This window comes from Podarcis muralis, chromosome 17 (genome assembly GCF_964188315.1).
Source record: "Podarcis muralis chromosome 17, rPodMur119.hap1.1, whole genome shotgun sequence".
In the NCBI taxonomy this organism is placed as follows: domain Eukaryota; kingdom Metazoa; phylum Chordata; class Lepidosauria; order Squamata; family Lacertidae; genus Podarcis; species Podarcis muralis.
This window is the reverse complement of record NC_135671.1, coordinates 10,246,464-10,261,714: the sequence shown is the minus strand read 5'-3', so window position 1 is coordinate 10,261,714 and position 15,251 is coordinate 10,246,464. Positions and strand designations below refer to the sequence as shown.

The 15,251-nt window shown below is 45.9% G+C and overlaps 1 protein-coding gene across 5 annotated transcripts in view; it reads right to left on the bottom strand.

Annotated features, from left to right (window-relative positions):
* Positions 1 to 8,150: 8,150 nt before the first annotated feature.
* GAK (cyclin G associated kinase) overlaps positions 8,151 to 15,251 on the bottom strand; it is a 78,552-nt gene continuing 71,451 nt past the window's right edge. For all 5 annotated transcript variants that reach the window (XM_028713250.2, XM_077921341.1, XM_077921340.1 and 2 more), the window contains one exon: positions 8,151 to 13,614. In XM_028713250.2, the coding sequence (XP_028569083.2) occupies positions 13,513 to 13,614 (102 nt within the window). In that variant the 3' untranslated portion in view covers positions 8,151 to 13,512. The remainder of the gene's footprint in view (positions 13,615 to 15,251) is intronic.

Genomic DNA, 15,251 nt, shown 5'->3' with positions numbered 1-15,251 from the left:
GAGAAATGTTGGAGGGAATGGTATCACTATCTAATAATTTGGCAGAAGCAGAAACCCAAGTTTGGGTTCTTCATTTGGCAAGGCGGCCTGGGACGCTTACTCGAAATGGGGACTTTAACTTGTTTTCACACATGCTGCAATCCTGCACATGGCTCCTCAGGGACTTACTCCCAGGTTCCTGTGCTTAGCATTAAATTGCCTGTAGCCTTATTCTTCCTATCTTGCCATTTATGCTAAAAGCTGGTGCAAAAGAATAAAATGCGGCAGAGAAGCATGTGTTTAGGCCAGCTGATGTGTTGTCATGTGGTCCAAATAGCAAACGGTAAGGGACAATGGTGCCCTTCAGATGTTGCCAGATTACAGGGCTGGCAGTGGCAGACACAGGTTAAGTACTTAATTCGTTCCGGAGGTCTGTTCTTAACCTGAAGCACCACTTTAGCTAATGGGGCCTCCCGCTGCCGCCGCACCATTGGAACACGATTTCTGTTCTTATCCTGAAGCAAAGTTCTTAACCTGAAGCACTATTTCTGGGTTAGCTGAGTGTGTAACCTGAAGCGTATGTAACCTGAAGCGTATGTAACCTGAGGTACCACTGTATCACAACTGATATCACTGAGTAAAGGACACACTTGTTTATTCTTTGGTTCTGGTAAACTACCAGAGCAAGTGTTAAAAATAAAACAGTAAATATGGTCTTTCCTTTTAAGTTACAAAAGGCACCAAAGTTGAAGGTTTGGCAACATGCAAATTTATTTAAATCTGACCTTCATTGCAACCATCAGCTAATCTAGCATATGGCACCTCACTCATCAACTTTCATTATTTGACAGCCAGGAGGGGGCTTGTAGATAGTGCTAGGTTTAAATTTATATCAGTTTTCTATAAATAAATGGCAGGGCATCCTGGGAATTGTACCATAGTGAGAATTCTCTGTTGAAAGACCTTTGCTAACCCTTCCAGAACTGCAATTCCCAGGGACTCCTGAAGAGAAACTATTAAAACAACATAAATCCTGTGCTGCAGAAATACTCGCTTCCCAGTTGTGCTTTAGGATTTCAGAACGCTCCCATTCCAGCATTGAATATGTAATTATTTCAGTCCTCGGATAAAAATATCTGCCCAGCTGTCTCAATAAAGATGTATCATATTCCAAAAGATGCCACACACACACACACACACACACACACACACACACACACACACACATTTTGCCATTTCCAGTTTCTATTGAAATAGCGGACACGCTTGGAAACCCATTATTTTGTGAGCTGTTTGACAGCAAATTCCAGCATTATCAGGAGATGTAATGCAGAGCAAGCGCCCCTCTCCCGCCCCCGGGCTTTAGTTTGTCCACAGATGGTAACGCAGATAAGCTACAATTACCAATTTCTGAAACAATAGAAGCCCTTTGAGCGATAGCAGCTAGCAGCGTTATGAAGCCACACACCCTGCATATCTTGACAAGGCTGTCAGCAAAATTATCCTCCGCCGGCTCCAGGGAGTGGAAGCTGTTTATGAAAAGGACAGAGGAAGCGTGCACTCCGGGGAAAAGTGCATTAACGGAGCCTGGTCTCGACACCAAAGTCACTCTCCCTAAAAACTGATACAACACAGCTCTCCCTTTTGGGGGGGGGGGGATTCGATTATGAGGAAAGGTAACGGTAAAGGGACCCCTGACCATTAGGTCCAGTTGTGACCGACTCTGGGGTTGCGGCGCTCATCTCGCTTTATTGGCTTCCAGGTCATGTGGCCAGCATGACTAAGCTGCTTCTGGCGAACCAGAGCAGCGCACGGAAACGCCGTTTACCTTCCTGCCAGAGCGGTACCTATTTATCTACTTGCACTTTCACATGCTTTCGAACTGCTAGGTTGGCAGCAGGGACCGAGCAACAGGAGCTCACCCTGTCATGGGGATTCGAACCACCGACCTTCTGATCGGCAAGTCCTAGGCTCTGTGGTTTATCCCACAGCACCACCCACATCCCATTATGAGGAAAGCAACCATACAAAACAGAAGTGGGGAGACTTAAGGGGTATGGGATCTACGTTGCCACCCCACCCCACCCCAGATCTACAAGATCCAACCGCTGAAGCAAAGTATCTGCATAGTGGATCAGTGGGGCAAGCACACACTTAGAATTACAGCACATTTTAGAATGGCAGCACAATCCTATAGAAGTCAGTTGAAAAATGGGTCTTATTGAAATCAACACAGCTTACTTCCAGGAAACCAGGGATAAGGCTGCAACCTTTAAAGGTAAAGGTACCCCTGCCTGTACGGGCCAGTCTTGCCAGACTCTAGGGTTGTGCGCCCATCTCACTCTATAGGCCGGGGGCCAGCGCTGTCCGGAGACACTTGCGGGTCACGTGGCCAGCGTGACAAAGCTGCATCTGGCGAGGCAGCGCAGCACACGGAAACGCCGTTTACCTTCCCGCTAGTAAGCGGTCCCTATTTATCTACTTGCACCCGGGGGTGCTTTCGAACTGCTAGGTTGGCAGGCGCTGGGACCGAACGACGGGAGCGCACCCCGCCACGGGGATTCGAACCGCCGACTGCAACCTTTAAAGGGATATAAAATGTTATCTCCAAGCACACAGTCAGCCCAGGGTCTGTTTTCATTACCAGAATTAAATGTGAAGTCCGAGTCTTTCCCTCACAAAAAATATACTCCCGTTTCCCCTAAGTATTGTTTCAGGGGTGAAAGAGAGTTGTTGCTTGAGAGTTCAAAGACCTATCAGTAGGCCCCGGTCTACTTTTTGCCCTCCTCTTGTAAGGGATGGGCAAATTCATCCCTTCTGATTTCTATTATTTCCAATCTTAAGTTCAGTTCCCCGTATTCCTGCATTATTATTAAGTCCTAATGAAAACCCAGGATGCAGGTGGCGCTGTGGGCAAAACCTCAGCGCCTAGGACTTGCCGATCGCATGGTCGGCGGTTCGAATCCCCGCGGCGGTGTGCGCTCCCGTCGTTCGGTCCCAGCACCTGCCAACCTAGCAGTTCGAAAGCACCTCCGGGTGCAAGTAGATAAATAGGGACCACTTACCAGCGGGAAGGTAAACGACGTTTCCGTGTGCTGCGCTGGCTCGCCAGATGCAGCTTGTCACACTGGCCACGTGACCCGGAAGTGTCTGCGGACAGCGCTGGCTCCCGGCCTCTTGAGTGAGATGAGCGCACAACCCTAGAGTCTGTCAAGACTGGCCCGTACGGGCAGGGGTACCTTTACCTTTACCTAATGAAAACCCACCAGCCTTTTAGTGTGAATTCTCTTGGTATACACGTTCTTGTTTACAATTTTGTCTCACGTACTCGTTTTTTGCAAACCAATTTCCCCGTGTGTCCAAGTTGGCCCCTGAAGTTTCTCCATCCCTGGGTCTACCCAGTGTAGCTGTGTCTACTCGGATAGGCCTTTCCCACCTGAAGTCAGTTCCCCATTTGTGAAAGGCCCTTTCTGATGAGGTGTGTCAGCCTCCCTCATTATAAACCGCCGAGAGGAATTTTACAACATTTACCATATTTTTTGCTCTGCAAGACTCACTTTTTCCCTCCTAAAAAGTAAGGGGAAATGTGTGTGCGTCTTATGGAGCGAATGCAGGCTGCGCAGCTATCCCAGAAGCCAGAACAGCAAGAGGGATTGATGCTTTCACTGCGCAGCGATCCCTCTTGCTGTTCTGGCTTCTGAGATTCAGAATATTTTTTTTCTTGTTTTCCTCCTCCAAAAACTATGTCTTATGGTCTGGTGCGTCTTATAGAGCGAAAAATACTGTGCAGCAGACACGGTTAAATGATTCAAACACGTACCCATGTAGAGATGCACCAGAACTACCAACCCACAATGGGGGTTGACTGGGAAAAGGCAGCATTAGACCTGTCACTCCTGCAGAGCGACAGGATGTACATTTTAGGCTTATAGGCCCCTTGAACTACTATCTTAATTTCTCTGTTTTCTCATGACCACAGCAGCGTGAACCCAAGGTTTGAGCATTGTAGTGTTACAGCAATAAATAACCAGCAATATCCCTCACCGCCTGGTCGCATCACCGTCTTCCCCTATTGTCAGACGGATGCCTCCACCCCCCACCCCCACCAGTGACATTATATTAAAGCGCTCCAATACTGCAATTTTCTCTCAGAGCTCTATTGTTGTTGCAATGTGCCCAGAGGCCATTAATGTCTGATAGTTATATGCTCTTTGACCTGCTGAGAACTTGGGCAGCCTTGAGAACTCCCAGTAATGGCATTTGCATCGTGCTGAAATTTAAAAAAAGCACTTGCGTTCATCATCTATCAACCAGAGCACTCGCATTACACTTGACACCAGCAGAATGAGTTTCTAAAGCGGGGCTAATTGTGTTTACCGTACACAACATTTTAATGAATGTTAAGATCTGTCGGATGCAACAGGAGAGGCTGGACGTGAAGGGATTAACCGTGACACTCCCCCTTCTCTCGAATCAGGTCCCATGCCACCAAAGGTGAGAGGGGGAGGCCTAGTGATATTTTTCATGGTTGGTTTTGTCTTATCAGCAGTGGGGAAACTTGTGGCCCAGAGGCACGGACAACCCCTGGAGCTAACTTTATTCATCCATTAATAAATAAATAAAATAACCAGAGGTTAGACCTAGGGTCCCTTGTCCCCTTAGGAAGGAGTTGCATCGGCACCCCCTCAAGGAAAAAAAACGCCTCACCACAATAGCCACATTGGAAATGACTACGTTTTACACGACCCAAGTACTCAAAATTGTCCAGAGTAAAAAAATTCACATACCTTTGGCCCACGGTGCAAGGATAGCGAGCTTCTCCCACATTTGATCTCGCTGTGACAACGGTGGCACATTGCCACACACATACGCATCATATACTCCCATCGTTCGGTAGGAATTTGTTGTGCCCCTCTCCCTGGGCCTGTGCCCCTGGCGGAAAACAGTTTTGCCAACCCCTAGGTACGCCTCTGAAAATGGCCGCTGACTGGACCAGACGATTGAATTACACGGTTGGTTGGTCTGATTCAGCAGGATTATATATCCCCTTTCCCCCTCTGTCCTTAAAAGTCAAGTTTTGCAGGGAAGAATCACAAATGCATTCCTAAGGATTTCTCCCTCCTGACTGCAATCATTAAAATGAAGAAGCGGAGATTCACCGATAGAAGCAGCAGCCATCAACAAGGGACGAGAGGTCAAGTATTCCATTAACAGCTGTCAGAAAGGACGCCAACATCACTTAGTGTTATAGAGAGTCATAGTGAAATTGACGGGATTCAACTAATGGCTATTAAGATTCGAAATCACAATGGGTATTGGAATCACGTCGAGGCACCGTCAAATGAACTAGGAATGGGAGGCTGGCAGGAGCGGAAGGACTGGGCTTGAATGTTATTATTCTAGATGGAAAAACGGGCAATACTAGATGCCGTACTGCATGTATACCCAAATGAATGTGATAATGGCATACTTTCCTGTGTGACTGTGGAGATGGGAGAGGTGAGGGAAGCATCTTCATTGGCAAAAGCCGGACGCTCATGAGTCAGAGGGAAATGAGAAACTACCACAGAGCCCATGCATGCAAACTGAATCCTCATGAGGATGGAGGTCCTTCAGAGCAAGAACCTGCAGCTTTCTTTTCATGTGATGGTGTGTTTAGTGGTAGGAAAATGGAGGGGAAAGAAGGGAGCATTTAAGCTTATAGGAAGTTGTGGTTAGATTGCTAGCTGGGCAAGAGAGCAATGGGTGAAGGACAATGAGAAAGAAGGGACTCAAGCAATGGAGGCCGATCCATTCTAGGGAGAAAGAGGCACTATCCCAACAGTCTCAGCCGGCCCAACCCTGCCTTCCCTCCTGTTTACAACCAGCCCAGGGAGTGGAAATACCTGTCAGTTATCTCGGTGTTGCCCCTTGCGGAATGCAGCAGGGAGGACGATGGGAACAAACCTATAATTCGTTGGCTCTGACCTCCCTGCCTTCTGCCCAACCAGTCGAAATGGGCACCAGCGATCTCTGCTGCCAACACACACAATGCATGCTGGAAGATAAGCTTCCTTTATCATGTGGGTCACCTCCAGATTTCTAGGAGACTCCAATGCATACTGGAAATTTAGGTTTTCACAGTTCCTGGACTGCACTGAGGTCAACAGGTTAGCGCTGAAGGTTTCAGCTGCTACTTTGGTTGGCTTCAACACAATAAATGCGGGGTAGGATGCTATAAGAACACAAGAAGCGCTCTGCTGGATCAAGCCAAGGTTCATCTGGTCCAACATCCTGCTATCACAGTAGCCAACAAGATGGAGGATTGTGTCCTATGCCTCAGGCGGCAAGAGGTCTTGGGCCAGCCTTGAGTCAGTTCAACATAGCTGTATTTCATATATCAGTTTATGTACACAGTTTAAAGCAAAACAAAACAAAACAGGGCAGTGTGTTCACCCACCATAATCCATACACACGTTACCAAACCGTACACACCCAATTAACAATCTCCTCCTTTTTATAAGTATGAATAAGGAAAGCAATGTTCTGCTTTTGTTTTGTTTTTTAATGATTGAATCATGATAATTTCAAAGTAAAGTACTTTGATTGAGCACATTATGTGCCAAACATTCGAACAGATTATCTGCAATTGTTTACAAGGTGCAATCTCAGACAATGCTCATTTTATATACACACACATTTATACATTTTTTTTCATTTGACTGTTACCAAAATTACTCAGCACATAACAATTCCCATGAAGCGAGAAAAAATAAGATTTAGGTTTCCCTTTGCCCATCCGCTTACCAACCCCAACCCTCCACCCCCCCAAAAAAAACCCCCCAAAACAGACAGACTACCTATAAGACAAAGACATGAAATGATGGCATGTCATGGAGTAAATAAAATCCTCATTCATTGTTCCTCAGTTTCATGAAACAATGTACAGTACATTCACCAAAATATAAGATTGCCAAGTGTCCACAATGCTCCTGTTTTGATTTTTTTTAAAAAAAAATTAAATACTTGCATCCTTCATAAAAACAGTTGCATTAATAATGTGAAGTTTGATTCTGAAACACAAGAGCCATTTGGAAATAAGAGCCAAAAACGAGAAATCAAGTATGCTGAAATCAGGCACCCCCACACACCCCTCCCCATACGAGTGTAATAGATCCCTTTTTTATTGCCTTAATATAGTTGATCTTAAAAAGCATTTTATACCCATTGCTTAATATTTTGCACTTACTGCACTGGTCAACGAAGCAATCCTAAGTGGCAGGTGGCCATTCCGGATATTCCAAAGAATTCGCTTCAAAGCCATAAAATCAAAGCAAAAATCAACCCAAGAAATAGTGATTTATTCATCTGTTGCTTCGGATTGCTTAATGGAGTAGCTAAAAAGAAAAAAAAAAGGACTTCCAGGGTATCTAACTGTGTCAATCATTCCAGTGCTTGTAGCAGGACCTTCAGCCTGTGGTTGGCCCTAAGTGGAGTTACCCAGATCTACATGCTTGTATGTTCTACAGCAGCGGTTCCTACTTGGTGGTCCATGGACCCCAGAGAGTCAACGTAACCCACCCAGGTGGTCCGTGGCACCATTCACATAACAGAAACTACCAAAGAGCTATCAACGTTTTCAAAAGTAGGGATTCCCTGGCTTGGCTTTTGGGGGGAGAGGGGTCTGCAGTACTTAGCTAATGGGGAACCAATGCTCTACAGCCTTCTTCAGGCAGGGGGAATAGAGGAGTGCAGGCAGCAGAGGAGGGGCTCTGGATTGGTCAAGCCATATATAAATACAAGGAGGGTTTAAGGACTCTTGGTTGGACAAACCCATTCCAGACGGATTCCAGGTATGACCACCCTAGGCTTGGCCCAACCTTGGTTCACCTGTATGTATTCACGCCAGCTACATACAAGCAAGACTGCCTGCTTGCTAAAGAAAAGAAAGCCAAGAGAATTTTTTTAAATCAGATATGCAGTAGCACTGCATCTAACTCAATCTATACGTTTGTGGTTACTTGTTCCTATGAAACACCCCCATGTGGTGAAAAGTGGTTAATGCCATGGGGAAAGCAAAACTGGAAGTGTTTTGCAGGATTGGACCACTGATCAATATGTTGGGCAGCTTTCTCTCCCCCTTCCCCTTTCTTAATCCAAAAGAACCTTAGGAAGAAATGGATTTTTTAAAAAAAAAAGGGGGGGGAGCAGCTCTGAAATCAGACAAAAAGCTAGAGATATCAGGCATTAACTTTATAGTCTGAAATACCATTTTGGGGCTTTGTGGTCTGAGCGATTCCTTTTGATGCCACACTGCCGCTGGGAGAGAAAAGCATAGCAGTCTTCACTGAACACTTGACATGGAGAGCCTGGATAGCTCAGCTGGTTAGAGCGAGGCACAGATAACGCCAAGGTTGCAGGTTCAAACCCTGTATGGGACAGCTGCATAGCCCTGCATTGCAGGGGGTCGGACTAGATCAGGCATAGGCAAATTCTGGCCCTCCAGATGTTTGGGACTACAATTCCCATCATCCCTGACCACTGGTCCTGTTAGCTAGGGATGGTGGGAATTGTAGTCCCAAACATCTGGAGGGCCGGAGTTTGCCCATGCCTGGACTAGATGGGTTGCCTTCGAACGCTACAATTCTATGTTCCTCCCATGACTTGTAGAGGAAGTGTGGTTTCTCACCCCCAATCACTGCCCATTTCACAGATTGCCCAGAGCCCCACTGATCTCCACGAGTCCATGTTGAGAAAGCTATTCTTGTACAGCTGGAGCTGACTTGCTAGGCCACAGTGGCTGCGATTCAGCCAGTGGGCAGGGAAACCGTAGCTCAGCGGTAAACCACAGGTTTGGCATGCAGGAGGTCTAATGTTCAATGCAGTTAAGAAAGTCAGGGAGAAGGTGATGGAACAGCCCCAGGGGAGGTGCTACCAGACAGAGTAGATAACACTGGACAAGATGGACCAAGAGTCTTGGTGTCATGGCAATGTCTTATGCTAAGCTGTGACCTGCAAACACATACAGTACCCACAGCACGTCATCCCACAGAAATCACAGGAGCGAGTGAGAGTCTCGACGGCTGCATCAAGGGTCCTCAGTAACCATATTGGGAAAGGAACTTTCCTTTAGACAACAGGGAGGAGTTGTGACAACTGGCTCTTAATTCAAAGAGGCATTAACGTAGCCTAGAAGTTCAGAACCGCTTCTGGCTCCAGGGAAGACCCTGTAGGCACTCCAAGCATCCGAAATCAGTCTGTTGACACTGGGGATACTTAAGCGCAGATGCACACCTCCACTTCTAACTCCCTTATATAAAATCCACCTTTCTTCCATCCCTTGTAACACTGGGGTTGTTTAAAATAAACATCCTTTACACCAGTTGGTAACATTTAAATAGATTTGTATTTTACCAAAGCCACAATATAGGCAGCCTTAAAATAAAATAGTCAGAGAAGTATAAAACTGTTAAAACTTAAACTGAAAATTTCACTCCTTGCCCATTCATTGTTTCAAAGCATATTTTATTTTTATACCGTGTTACAATAATATACCAGAGCCAAATAGCCTTCAAAACTGGAGTGTGCCTTCTTTCAAAATTAAAGACTGTACTCCCACTTATTACGCTTCCCTTTCTCCATTCTGCTAATGCCTCTCTTACTACTGAAATTCAGACTGCAGACATCTTAGGGCAAGGAACCTACCTTTCATCTCACATTGCTTTGTAAAAGAACCATTAACACGGACAGAGCAATATTCATCTCATTTAGAGTACTTCTTTCCCAAGTGCTCAATGCAGATTGCACTATATATTTCCACCCACCACCAAAGGTGCAAAACAACTCTTCAAATCTGGTCTAGCAACCCAACCACTTTATCAAAATAAAGCAATACACTGGAGCTGCAGCATCTCAAACAATGGATTTTCCTTTAAATGAAAAATGTGTTCTCCCTCACCCAAATGGCCCGATCTATGCTCCTTTCACGCAGCCACGAAACTCTGAACTGCTGTGGAACTCTTACAAAACACACCCATTCTATAACATTTATAAAAGCTCTTTGGGTGGGAGAGTATATCAACTGCTTCTACAACATTCCGCAGAGTTCTGAGTTGAGGGCTGAGTCTGGAAGAGGGGCAGGATGTGGAGAGAAATCTGTAGTCCTCACTGTTGTTGAGATCATCCTAAAAATATCCTAGAAGTTCTGTCCTTACTTTAAGATGGTTCACACAGGTGTCACCATAACTGTTTTTTCTTTGAGAGGAACCAAGATGGGAAGGAGTAACATGGAAGTCACTCTTTGAAGAAGGACCAGCCATCGAAACCGGAAGCATCGAGTTCCTAATATTGTGTTGTTAGAAACTTGCCAATATTTTGACATCGCACTGTGTACTTCTCTCTCCTACATCATTGGCTGGTGAGGAGACACACAGAAAGACAAGAGGAAATCATTTTGCTCCTGATTACAGAAGGGGAGGAACCTAGCACAGGGCTGCCTTTTCAACAACAAACCTGTGTTTATTGAAATGTCTAGTTCACACATGCACAAACACACCCCTTCTCCCATCATTCTGAGAGACACAAACAATTAAAAAAATAGACAGGCTTGAAGTCTGTGTCCATAACTGGAGTCATTATCGAAGGAACCAGCCTCTTGAGTGAATGTAGCCGCTTAGAGACTACTGAGGTGGATTGATCACAAAGCACCAGATGCAAGGAACACATTAAAAAAGCACATCTGTATGCGATGCTGACTGCACACAAGACTTATGCCCACGTCCACAGCAGAGATGACAGGGAGACTGGGGTTTGGACACCAGGCACATCCAAATACGACAGATGAAATGCTGTTCTTCAGTCCAATCACCCAAAGCAGAATTCTCTCGCGAAAGCAGAAACAGAAGGGCATCTATCTAATTGGGAAAAGCGGAGTGTGACATGAACTGCGGTGCCCTCTGAATTTGTTCTGCCAAATTGGGTAAGTATCAGATATTGGCATGTTTTCTCCTTGTTGCTGCCGCCATTGCTAACGTAAAGGGCTGGGCCGCCATCAACGTACAACTTTTCTGCCCCCTTCTTAATGATCTCTCCGCCACGTGACCAATTCTGCCGCTCGGTTTCTTCAGAAATTGCATGACTCAAGATCCAGGTTTATATCCAAAAAGCTGTGTTAGCAACCCTGTGGACTGAATCTAGGAAGTGTGGTTTCAAACGCCTCCCAAGATAAAATTTTGGTCTGAAACTCTGTTGAGGGGTGCTTAAACAATGAAGGGCCACAAAACTGAAGTTGCATGGAATCTTCTACTGGGCCTACTCTCTCCCTCCACCCCAGCAGCTTACTGTAGCCTGTCTTCCACAACTCCCATCTTGCTTCAGCTGCACGTAATAGACAGGCCCATAGCTAAGCTCAGAGCCTATTCAGCAACGATGTCACTTGTGCATACAAAGCAGATAATCAGTGTCTCACTACCCCCAAGTGAAGCGCAATCCCATTTATTTTTCACACCTACATCACGTATGACTACCAGTTACAGGCTGAATCGTCTGCTTGATTCACTTAGGCCTACCTAAGTGTGTAGGTGTGAACTATGAGTCAATAAAGAGGAGTTTAGCTTACGCATGCTATTTTGGAGATAGCCAAGAAATGGCCACACACTTGATCAGCCTTTCCATGGCCTTATAAAGCACAAGGAAAAAATACCTGCAGTTTCACACCTGAGGGGGGGGGGAAGGAAATTCTTTTCAAAAAGTTGTAACTCATACACATTCTCTGCTTCAAGATTATCTCTTTGGGCTTGGGCATCTTCCCCCAGGCTGACAGCCATGTTGCGTGACCGAGTTTGATCACTCAGGTTGTATCCCAAAGTACATTTCCTCCCTTCCTCCTCTAAGTCCACTCTCTACAGAATAGAGCAGCGCTGACTGAGTATACTATAGAATTCACAAGTAATCTGGCAGGTCTCTGTTTGCTGCAGCGTGGGTGGAAGGATAGAAGGAGAGGTCTAACTCTGTACCAACTTTGATCAGAAAGCTGCTTGCCAGAAAAAGAACTACTCCATAACAATGGCAGAATTCTCCTCTGTGGCAGAACCAGACTGAATAAACCTTGGTGGCTCGCAGACAGATTTAAAAGTGGAATCCACCTGAAAGCTACACGGTATATTGAAAAGATGCCGCCACAACCTAGACACCATATTGCTGATTGAATACAGAGCTGGTCTTGATGCTCAGCAGAGAATATTGTGCTCAATTCTTCATTTTATAGGCGAGACCAATCACCGGGCAAATAGCGTATTTTCCTTTACCATAGAACTAGCTGGTATATTCAGGGATATGTCAAGGCTTCAAGACAGTACATAGATCATCATCCTGTTGTTTGATCCACACGCATGAAATTGCAGAATCAACAGGCTTCCAAACACGTGAGGGGAAGTTGTCCCAGATTGGCAAAAAGTGCACACACACCTTTCCAATGCAGCTACGTGATGCAACACATATTCTGTTCAGCCTATCAAAAGCAAAAAAAGTAAACCACTGGGCTCATATTTCAAGTCTCAGCATACGCGTCAACCTACCAACTTAACAATTCCATTATGCCAACAAAAGGCACATATACCATCAAGGAGAGTAGAAGACAATTCAAATATATATAATTTTAAACAAACATTTTGGAATAAATATTTAAACAGTCTTGCCTCAAAGGAGATCATAATAAATAAGACAAGACCATGCAATCCTTAAATTAAAGCCAAACTCTGTTTCCATCTTTACATATGGGGTTGTTTTTTTGGGGGGGGGGGACCACAAACACATCAAAGATTCATTCGTGTCTTTTCTTCCCCACCAATGGGATCGTTTTGGCTAAGCTACTGTTGATGCAGTGTAAGGAACGCAGGTGTTGTCAGAAAAAAATGTTTTAATTATTTACAGAATGATTACCGGAATGATTACATGAAATACCAAAGAAAAATGTACACCTCGCACAGAAACCAGAAAAGAGATGCTGAGCAAACTCACAGCTGATAAGGTAAACTAAAGCACTTTGAATAAGGCAAACATGTAAATTTAAAAAGGGGAAAACAAAAACAAAAAAACAACCAAGACAAATCATAAAGACTACATAGAGGGGGGGAAGAGAAATGCAAATTGAGGTTGGGTGTTTCCTCAAACGAAGGGAACACAAAAACACACACACACACAAAAGGGATTTGAAATGGATGATGCTTCCCACAGAAAATCTTGCCCACGCTAGCCGCCATCATTAAAATTACACGTGTGTTCAAACCCTCTCTCAGATGGCTTGGAACTTTCCACTCTCAGGGCACCACCTTCCGAGTGTCGATGGACCCAAAGTGCCATCTGTGCGCTGTGTCCTACAAGACACACCCCGTTTGTGAGAGTGTATAGATTCAAAGTGTGCAAGAACCGGGAAGCGTTCCCTGCCCCCCTCCCCTCCTCGATCCAAGGAGGCGACACTAGAACAGCACTCGGAAGATTCGGTTTTTGCTGCAAATACATTTTGAAATCCACCCCCGCTTTCAAAAAGGGAGCATCTTAGAAAAGTGATTTTGATCCTTGGTTTTCAAATTCTGACCACGCGTCGCTCAGTTCCATGAAGATCATTTTGGCGTATTGTTCATAAGGTTGCCCCGTGGCCTGCAAGGAAGCAAAACAGAGCAGGAGTTACAAGAAACGTGGGTGTTTTCACTCCAAACATGAGCTGAGCAAGAATCCTGTGTTGCTGCCAACACAGCAATTCTGCAGCCAGGATGCAAATGTACGAACAGTCCGCCCCTTCCCAGACTTGGGAGTGTCTGGTCAGAAGTCTTGGCATGGAAGATAGCAAAACACCTTGCCTGCCTCTTCTGCATCAATTGCTAGGCTTAGAATCAAAGAGTCATGAAATTGTAGAGTAAGAAGGGACTGCAAGGTCATCTAGTCCAACCCTCTGCAACGCAGGAATCTGTTGCCCAACATGGGGCTCGAACCCGCAACCCCAAGAATGAGCTACAGAGTGAGCTATCCTAACAGGAAGGTTCCACGTAATCCTTCCACCTCCAACTGAACATTCTCAAGAATCAAGTGACAGTTGCCTGTAACAGCTGCATTAAAGGAAAGCAGACACGCCCCCTCCCGCCCGCACCAGAAAAGGGCTGCCTCTGAAGACAGTTTTGAAACTTCAGCTGGTGCAGAATTCAGCGGCCAGGTTGCTCACTGAAGGAACACGGTTTGAGCATATTACACCAATCCTGGTCCAACTGCACTGGTTACCAATTAGTTTCCGAGCCCCATTCAAAGTGCTGGTTTTGACCTATAAAGCCTTAAACGGCTCAGGACCGCGATACCTCAAGGACTGCCTCTTTCCATATGAGTCTACCCACACCCTGAGATCATCTTCTGAGGCCTTCCTTTGTGTGCCTCCTCCTTGAGAGGTCCAGAGGGTGGCAATACGAGAAGGGGCCTTCTCTGCAGTGCCTCCCTGTCTGTGGAATGCTCTCCCCAGGGAAGTTCGCCTGGCGCCTTCATTATACACCTTTAGGCGCCAGGCAAAAACATTCCTTTTAAACCAGGCCTTTGGCTGATCTGTTTGACATCCTATGCCCTTTTAAAATGTGGCTCCTTTGCAAGGGGGGCATAGTTATTGCATTGTTGTTTTTATTCTGATTATATAAGTTGTGATTTTTTCTGCGAACCGCCCTGAGACCTCCGGGTATAGGGCAGTATAAAGGTAAAGGGACCCCTGACCATTAGGTCCAGTTGTGACCGACTCTGGGGTTGCGGTGCTCATCTCACTTTATTGGCTGAGGGAGCCGGCGTACAGCTTCCGGGTCATGTGGCCAGCATGACTAAGCCGCTTCTGGCGAACCAGAGCAGCACACGGAAACACCGCTTACCTTCCCACCGGAGTGGTACCTATTTATCTACTTTGATGTGCTTTCGAACTGCTAGGTTGGCAGGAGCAGGGACCGAGCAACGGGAGCTCACCCCGTCACGGGGATTCGAACCGCCGACCTTCTGATTGGCAAGTCCTAGGCTCTGTGGTTTAACCCACAGCGCCACCCGCGTCCCTTATAGGGCAGTATATAAACTCAATAAACAACAACATTACAGAGGGAAACAATAACACACCTTATCTAACCAGCTCAAGCTGTTGCTTTCTATGAGGTAGTGATGCTGTGGAGACAATATGCCAGCCTCATGTTTAAGCACTTGCACTGTCGCCATAGGCAACCAGAAATGCCATGCAGTTCCAAGGCAGGCTGGCGGAGGAGGAACAGAGCTCTCCAGTCCTT